We start from the raw sequence: 9,070 nt of genomic DNA, 5'->3' as shown, positions 1-9,070 counted from the left end.
TGCCATGATGAATAAATAGCCTACTTACAAAATATTCATATCTTTTTGTTTTTCATGTCACAATAATCAAAACTAGACTTTGTAATGAGAAATGGGGGGGTGACAAGATGAGCTTGAAATGTTCTGAAAATTGTGCCAAAAAAAATCATAATGGTAAACTTGTTTTAAAAAAACAAACTATAAGCTTTAAATATATATATTTTCCTTTTGATTTTGAGGATAAAGTGTGACCTGTACGCTTCTTTGTGAGATTGACCAACCAAACCACTACTAGAATAATTAAATTCACCTCTCTTAATAAATAAATAAATAAAATGTGTAATTCTTATCACGTTGTGCCTCTTCTATTATTCATGATGGGGAGGGGGGGCTTGAATGAGCGTGCGTGAAATGCTGAGGATTGGCCGCATATTGTTTCCTGATAGCAGACTTGACGCACTTGCGCCGCACAGTATGAAGGCTGCTTGATTTGTAGTCGTTGCTGGGGAATTCAGTGATGGTAGCTCTCGTGAAGGTAAACTCCCATTGACCACTGTTTGGCTTACCAGCAGGTAGCGCTGCCTCGCGCACACTGACCCGAAGAGGGGAAAAAAGTTTGAGTGTTGCTCTGAGATCTAACGCTTGCGCAGAACAGGTTGCCTGGCCAGTTCCTCTGGTTGACTTACCTGAGAGGTACATCAGTTTCGGTCAATAACAGAAAGGAACTAACCCGCCGTCATTCCGCCGAACCTGGACTCCGGCGAACGCGAGGAGAAGTTCAATTAAAGCGCAATTACTTCTTATTCAAACGAGTGAAAGGACAGGAGTATCCTCTGTTGTTTTTGGCAGGTGCGCTCCTGTTTTCTAGCCCGTACGCCACGAGGAAACGGAGCTCGTGACAGGTCGCCGTTTCCCGATTTGTCCCCGCTGCATTGAACGGCTCAGTCCGGTAGACGCCGCCTTTCTTCGTCGCGGAAAGCCTGGGAAACAGCTGGATGCCTTCCTCTTGAGCGGTCCGGTATCGGTGCCGTTTTCCCTGGTTGATTAAAGAGCTGTCTCGCGGGGAAAAGATGATGGGCTTTCTGCGCAGGACGTTTAGCCGTCGGTCAAAACGACGCTTTCGGACGTCAGACGAGCTGAACCGTACCGGCAGAGGCGGAAACGCGGTGCTGCAGGCGCACCAGCAGCAGGTGATTCACGCGCCGATCGTAGTGACCGGGGGAGCCGTAGTCCACATCCCCGCGGCGGGCAACAGCAAAGACGCCATCACATGCAGAGTCCTGTTGCTGGACGGATCGGATGTCAGTGTGGAGTTACCGGTGAGTGGAGTGTTTCGTCAGAGAAAAGTCACCTTGGTTGCTTTGAATGTAGTGCTTAACGGCAAAGTTCGGTTTTAACAGCCTGTCACTGTGTGGCCGGCCGGATTTCCCCGGTGTTGGGTCCTGTCCCGGTAGCTAAACAGATGGTGCTCGTGCTCATGTTTACTTCCCACCTATAGCGACAGCTCAACCTGTCACACAACCCTGCAGATTCCCTCGAGCTCTGGGAGCTTTCGCTGAAAATGAAACAATCTGGGAGAAAAACACACGAGGAGCTCCCCCAGCTCCAACTTTCGTTCTCTCCCTCTCTCTGTTCAAGTGTTTTCCAGAAATGATTTCCCATTTGAGGTCGACGAACCAGTTAGCTTAACCTTTGGTCCCTCTTTTGCAAGTTGCGCCATGTAATGTCGATCACTTTCTGACTGACAGTTCGTCTGTTTGTAACTCAGTGTCTTGTCAGTTCACTACTGAATGTCTCTTTTTAACACTATACCTTCTACTTGGAGCGTGAATTTGAGTTATATCCAAGTAATATCCATTAGGCTAACTTACGTTTTGGACAAAATTGACAGATTGTATGTTTTTTTTTCTCAGCCAATGAAAACATTTCCAAAGAACCCAAAACATTAAGCTCTGTCACCAAGCAACAGACAGAAAGCCTGTGTCTTAAGAATTCAGATCTTTCCTCGAATTTGTCTCCAAGTACAAAGAAACAAAATCAAAATATGTATATAGTTGCTTAAAACAGTGATTAATAAAATAAACTGGACAATGTCATTTCCTTCACTTGATAAACTGTTAATAAATAATAATAATTAACAAATAACTGAACATTATCACATGGTCTTTTTAAGAACTGAATTATCTGGACATTTAACATGAGTGTGTTTATGTAAATACATGTAGAATAAGCGCATATGTGTAGTGCATAAGCTATTAGGTTACTTTGGAATTTGTATGCTATTAATTTAACTAAAACCGACATCAATGCAACCCCATAATAGTAATCGATTGCTTAAGTGACTACCCATTAAAAGTTAGGATAGGATCGCATGATCATACAGTGTATGACAGAGTTCTAGACCAAAAACAATGGCTGCATCTAAAATCACATACTCTCTTGAGTAGGCACTTCTCTTGAATTTAAGTACGCGCTTTGTGACTGTTAAAAATGTCATTTCTATATAGTATGAATGTAATCCAAACAATACCACCAGACTAACGTAAAAGTTCTCGCCTCTACGTTTGTTTACTTGCGCAAAATACATTTCTGGCCCCAATCAAAGTGTTCTGTAATCACTCGGCTTTAACTCACTCCACATTTTTTATTTCCTTGTTGGTGAGAGAAACCCGCTTCGAGCGATCATGTAGCGAAAGAAAACACAGATGCTCCTACTGTCAAAAACCTGTTCTTCAGGCAAAATCTGCTTCCACATCACTCTGGTCTAGAATGCCTGAACATAGACTAATTAAAATGATACAAAAGTGTGTCAAAGAATATCAGCACTCTTGGAACGCCTCTGGGCCAATCAAATTAGAGGACTAGAACGATTACACAATTATATTTAATGGTGAATATTTCCTTCTTTCAATATAAGCCCTGTAAACACCTAAAGTTTGTGGCGCACATCACAATATTAATGTTTTATGTTTCAAAGACACAGTTTTGCTGATCGTTGGTTTATAAACATGGCTGTCATAGTCAGGCAATGTTATGCCATACAAGTCTGAACATGTCAAAGAATTTATAAAAAGACTTTTGTGTGTCAGTACTTCAGCATAACAAATCATGGATCCTTTTTATTTGACTATTACCAATATCATCTGAGTTCCAACCATCTAACCTGATAATCAGTATAGTTTCAAAAGTTGATCAATTCAGTTTTATTTTTAATGCAGGACTATTTTGTGTTTATTTGCAGATATTGGCAGTGAATAGACCTGAAATATACGTCGATTTATGTATGTTAAGGGTTGTAGGTCAACCTGAACAGCAGCAAGTATCAAAGAGAATAATAGCCACCACCCCCCTCAGGGTGTGTCCCAAATCCAGCCACTCTCCTCTGACACTTCAAGCTATTTTTGCTCCGGCCTTGGTTTGTGTGCAACTTATATACAGTATGAGTGTGTGTTTTCATCTGTCTTTTAGATTAAGTCTATGTGCCTTGTGGTACTCTTATAAATGTCAAAATGTCAAGTCTTTATCAAGACTAAATGTTAGCACAATAGACTAGTACTTTAAATTGAAAGACAATAAGTACATTGTCTATAAATCCTTCAGGTCATTGTATCATTGTATTGTAGTATTCAGTACGTTCAGGCAAGGCAGCTGGACTTGGTTTAAAATTGTATGTCTTTTATACGTTTCACAGCATACAGTATCAAGCTCATACAGTGGCTCCGAAGAAGTATTTGGACACTTAAAGGGTTAGTTCACCCAAAAATAAAAATTAGGCTGTGTTTCACTCACCCCGATGCATCCTATGTGTATATGACCTTCTTCTTTCAGACGAATCCAGTCGGATTGTCTGATGCACTCAACCAAGCGTTCTAACCACGACCTCGCCCCTCCCCACCCCCCAACCATTCGAATTTCTGTAGGCGGGAATTATTTGTGATGAAATTCTAATGAGCCATTTTGTGATATCACAAAGCCCGGAAACCAACGCTGTAGTCCAAACGAGCCGTTCGTTGTAGTTCTTGAAAAGGGATTTTTAAAAAACGAAATATCTCCCTTTGGAGTGGACTTTGAGATTTGTAACTTTCTAGATCTTTTTTATGTCCAAACATACACACTACACACTGACTAAAATTAAAAAGGTGAAAAAGCATAATAGGACCCCTTTAAGCAAAGTTATTAAAACTAATATAGGTTAAATGTACACTACTGTTCAAAAGTTTGAAGTCAGTAAGATTTAATGTTTTTGAAAGAAGTCTCTTATTGCTCACTAAGGCTGGCAAAAACACAGTAAAAACAGTGATATTGTTATATTAGAGTTTTTTTTAATTTAATGTTTCAAAATGTCATTTATTCCTGTAATGGCAAAGCTGCATTTTCAGCAGCTGTTACTCCAGCCTTCAGTGTCACATGATCCTTCAGAAATCATTCCATGCCGAGCTGGTGCTGAAGAAACATTTCTTAATATTATCTCTGTTGTAAACAGTCGTGCTGCTTAATATTTTTGTGGAAACTGTGACATTTCTTTGAGGAATAGAAAGTTCGAAAGAACAACAGTTATTTGAAATAGAAAGCTTTTGTAACAATAGAAATGTCTTTACTCTCACTTTTAATCAATTTACAACATCCTTTGTGAAAATAAATATTAATTTCTTTGAAAAAAAAAAAAAAAAATCTTACTGGCCCCCAAATTTTGAATGGTAGTGCAAACTGAGAAAATGGCTTAGAAAATTGGAGGCCACATATATTAGCAGCTTATTTAACATTGTCTTTGGAGAACTCCAAAATAATGTTGCATTTAATTGACTAATTTATTTTAGTCTGTAGAGATGCTGATTCAGGATACCGAGCACTGTGATTGGCTGAATTCCTCTTAGGGAATACTTCTCCTCATGCTCATCTTAACAAGGAGCTCCTGCCATTTCCATGGCCTATTCTGATCATGTGCTCAGTCCTTCGCTTCACAACATCCTCCAACCAACAAAAGAAATCAATCAAGCTCCATAAAATGGAACAAATCAATAACTAAATTCCAAATTCTCTGTATTCGCTGAGAGTTTTTGATCTCAGTGAAATGCCGGCCTTGAAAATAAACTGACCATCACAAAGCAGAGATTATCTGCTTTTTAGTTAATAGAGTTTTTCCTTTGTGTGTCCTTTTGTGGTCCCCCTCATCTAGACCCTGCATGAAATAGAATACAGACTTTTGATCTCTCTTTGGCCTTTGTAGGTGCACTGGGATTGTTATTATTCATCAAATGGCTTTGTAATAAGACTAGGTTTTGGACAAAATATGGAATACTTGCAATATATTTGAAATTATTTTGCTGGCAATTAAAAAATTAACCATGAATATTACAACAATTCTGATGCACTTTTTATTCAGCTAAATAAAGTACAGTACAGTATAAATAGTAATACTGTGAAATATTGTAACTGATATGGTGATTATCAGTGTAGAAAACAGGTTTGCTGCTTAATATTTTACATTTTTATATATTGATTATTTTGAACAGAAAGTTATATAGCATTTACTTGAAAAATATTTTTTTACTATCACTTTCATATAAATTTAATGCATTCTTGCTAAATATAAATTAATATACATTTCTTTCCAAATCTTAATGAAAACTTTGGTAATTATAATATATATGTGACATGTGTATGTCTATGTGTATGTATGTATGTATGTGTGTGTGTGTGTGTGTGTGTGTGTGTGTGTGTACATATATATATACCCACACACATTTATGGAGAGTGTCATCAATATATATATATTGTGTGTATAGTGTGTGTGTGTGTGTGTGTGTACACACATAGTATATATACATATATACACACACACACACATATACACACACACACACATATTTATGGAGAGTGTCAGTATATATGTGTGTGTGTGTGTGTAGTGCCGTGAAAAGGTTTTTGCCCCCTTCCTGTTTTTTTAATTTTTTTGCATATTTGTCACACTTAAAAGATTCATATCATCAAACCAATTTTAATATTACACAAAGATAATGCATGTAAATACAAAATGCAGTTTTAAAATGATTATTTCATTTATTAAGGGAAAAAAGCTGTCCAAACATACCTGGCCCTACGTGAACAACAACAGAGCAACACATCATGCTGTGATCTAAAGAAATTCAAGAACAGAGTGATTTATCTGTGCTTTAAATGTGTGTGTTTCAGAAACACTCCAAGGGACAGGATCTGTTTGATCAGATTATGTATCATTTGGATCTGGTGGAGGCTGATTACTTCGGTCTGCAGTTCATGGACCCAGAGCAGGTTGCGGTGAGTGGCACTTAATGAGCGTTCGTATGCGTGTGTGTGGCAGTGACCTGTTTTTCTATAAGCTGCAGCTCTTAGACCAGAAATGAGAAATGGAGAGTGTCAGTGTGAAACAGCCGCTCAACATCAATCAGAACAACAGGATTTTCTTTTTCTCAGCACTCAGACTAATAACAAACTCTTTGTCTTGTTCCCTCTCCCTCCCTCCCACTGTCTCCCCCAATCCTCCCATGCTGTTTTCTGCTCTCTTGTTCTTCACATTTTCTTATGTTTTCAGCAATGGTTGGATGCAGCCAAGCCCATAAAAAAGCAGATTAGACGTGAGTAGTCACACACACTCACTTATACAAGTAGTTATTGTGGAGTTGTTTAGTCGGCTGGTCACAGATGGCTGATGACCTTGGGCTCATAATCTACTGTTGCCTTAGTGACTAGTGACAAGCGTCTATGAGTGTATACTATGGGAGTGACTAGAGCCAATCCCGATGTATGCTGTGCAAGACATACCCCACACAGTTGTTAGATGGAAAAAGTGGGAGATGGAAATAGCATCAATATAATTTGATTGCTGCACTGATTTAAAATATTTCAGACTATGCAACTTGTGTGCAATTCAAAAAGGAGTAAAATAAGACCATTGATTCAGTCTCTCTGGCATTTTTTCTATGTTATAGTGTAACTGCAGTGCTACCCTGCAGAATGGTGTATGCTTTACAACACTTTTAAAAGCCGTTGAGTCACACTGAATCAACATTAGCTGACTTATGCCTGTCTCTATGACAACAATCTTTCATAACCTTCAAGGAGAGCTTCTTGTCCTTTTTCCTTTAAAGTTTATGTACAAATTTCATAGTCATTGACATTGGGGTGCCTTGTTTCATTTCGGTGTGCACATACTCTTACTCGTAAAATCTTTGTTGTAGATGGACTTCCATACAGATTGTTTTTCAGGGTTAAATTCTATTCTTCAGAGCCCAATAACCTCCACGAAGAGTTCACCAGGTAAACAACAGTAGTAGTCTTATATGCCTAACTGTCTTGTAAAGCTCTTTAATTAATCAAACTAAGATTTTTATAGGAATAGTTCACCCAAAAATGAAATTGTCATCATTAATCACCACCATTTTGTTTAAATCTGACCTACTTTTCTATGTGAAACACAGAAGATGTTTGTATGTTTTTAAACAATATCCTGGTCTCTATAATGAGTTAGTAACGTAAAGTTAATCTGTGGCATAATGAGTGGGGCAGTCGTGGCCTGATGGATAGAGAGTTGGACTTGTAACCTGCAGCATTAGCTGTCCACTGCTCCGGGTGTGTGTTCACTGCTGTGTGTGTGCACTTGGATGGGTTAAATGCAGAGCACAAATTCTGAGTATGGGACACCATACTTGGCCACACGTCACTTCACTTCACTTCATAATGAAGTGAATGAAAACTGCGGCTATAAAGCTCCAAAATGGCAAAAAGGTGCTATAAAAAAATATAATAAATGTTGTCCATATGGTTCATGTGCTATACTGTCTTCTGAAGTGACGTAAAGTTAAAATATCATATAGCTTCAGAAGACTGAAATACTCTTGAGGGAGTACAAAAAAATTTAATAAATTTTAATTTTGGGTGAATTATTTTTTAAAATGCATGATATATCAGCCATCATCAAATGCTTACTCAAGAGTTTATCTTTAAAAACACTTTAACAATACTATAAACTTAGCAAATCTCAAAATTGTCTTATTGTATATTGTAATGTTGTTATGCCTAAAGTCACTTGTAGCATTTAAAATTGTTTGGGTATATTTATTTATTTTATTCTGTTTTTTTATTTTTGACAAATCAGTATACAATTTTTATATTGCCCATTTGTTGACCATAACATGAAAATAATTATCTGCTCATATTGGCCAGATTTTATTAGTTCATCCCATACAGTGCCTTGCGAAAGTATTCATACCCCTTCATTTTTTTCACATAATAGCAAAGCAAAAAACAGGTTTTTATCATTTTTGCAAATTTATAAAAAAAAAAAAAAAAACTTAAATGATTCCATTGCATAAGTATTCATACCCTTATCTGGGACAGTTGAAATTTAGCTCAGGAGCATTCATATTGCTTGTAGATGTTTCTACACTTCGACTGTAGTTAACCTGTGGCAAATTCAATTGAATGGGTATGATTTGGAAAGGCACATATGTCTTAACAATGTCTGAACAGCTGAAAATGCATATCAGAGCAAAAACCAAAAAATTTTTTTTCAAAAAACTGCCTGTAGAGCTCAGAAACAGGATTGCATCTATTAAAGGGATTTTAATGTGACACTTTGTCTGTACTTCATTCAAATAATCACACAGCTGTTACAGTTGTATCATTCCAATTGTAACACATCAAGCCACACATCTGGGGAAGAGTTCAGAAAAATTTTGCTGCATTGAAGGTTCACAGAAGCATGTAGTCTCCGTTACTCTTAGTGGAAGAAGTGTGAAACAATTAGGACTCTTCCTAGAGCTGGCCTCCTGGCCAAACTGAGCAGATGATGGAGAATGGCTTTGGTTAGAGTGGTGACCAAGAAGCTGATGGTCACTCTAGTTGAGCTCCATGATCCTATGTGGAGATAGGAGAAACCTACAGAAGGACAAACATCACTGCAACACTCCACCGATCTGGGCTTTATGGCGTTGTGGCAAGACTCGATTCTCTCCTCAATGAAGACACTTGAAAACACACTTGGAATTTGCAAAAAGCACCTAAAGGACCCTCAGACTCTGAGAAACAAGATTCTCTGGTCTGATGAACCTCA

General features: G+C 38.0%; 1 protein-coding gene across 2 annotated transcripts in view; it reads left to right on the top strand.

The window, feature by feature from the left end:
- The first annotated feature begins 5 nt into the window (after window positions 1-5).
- The window catches only part of LOC107706320 (band 4.1-like protein 4B), a 39,131-nt gene continuing 30,066 nt past the window's right edge, over window positions 6-9,070 (top strand). For both annotated transcript variants that reach the window (XM_016509992.1, XM_016509987.1), the window contains exons 1-4: window positions 6-1,298; window positions 6,172-6,276; window positions 6,551-6,593; window positions 7,197-7,275. In XM_016509992.1, coding sequence (XP_016365478.1) covers window positions 1,050-1,298; window positions 6,172-6,276; window positions 6,551-6,593; window positions 7,197-7,275 — 476 coding nt within the window. In that variant the 5' untranslated portion in view covers window positions 6-1,049. The remainder of the gene's footprint in view (window positions 1,299-6,171; window positions 6,277-6,550; window positions 6,594-7,196; window positions 7,276-9,070) is intronic.

This window comes from Sinocyclocheilus rhinocerous, unplaced genomic scaffold, assembly GCF_001515625.1.
Source record: "Sinocyclocheilus rhinocerous isolate Xijiao unplaced genomic scaffold, SAMN03320098_v1.1 scaffold1333, whole genome shotgun sequence".
Taxonomy (NCBI): domain Eukaryota; kingdom Metazoa; phylum Chordata; class Actinopteri; order Cypriniformes; family Cyprinidae; genus Sinocyclocheilus; species Sinocyclocheilus rhinocerous.
The sequence above is the reverse complement of the archived record's forward strand: the minus strand, read 5'-3'. Positions and strand labels throughout refer to the sequence as shown.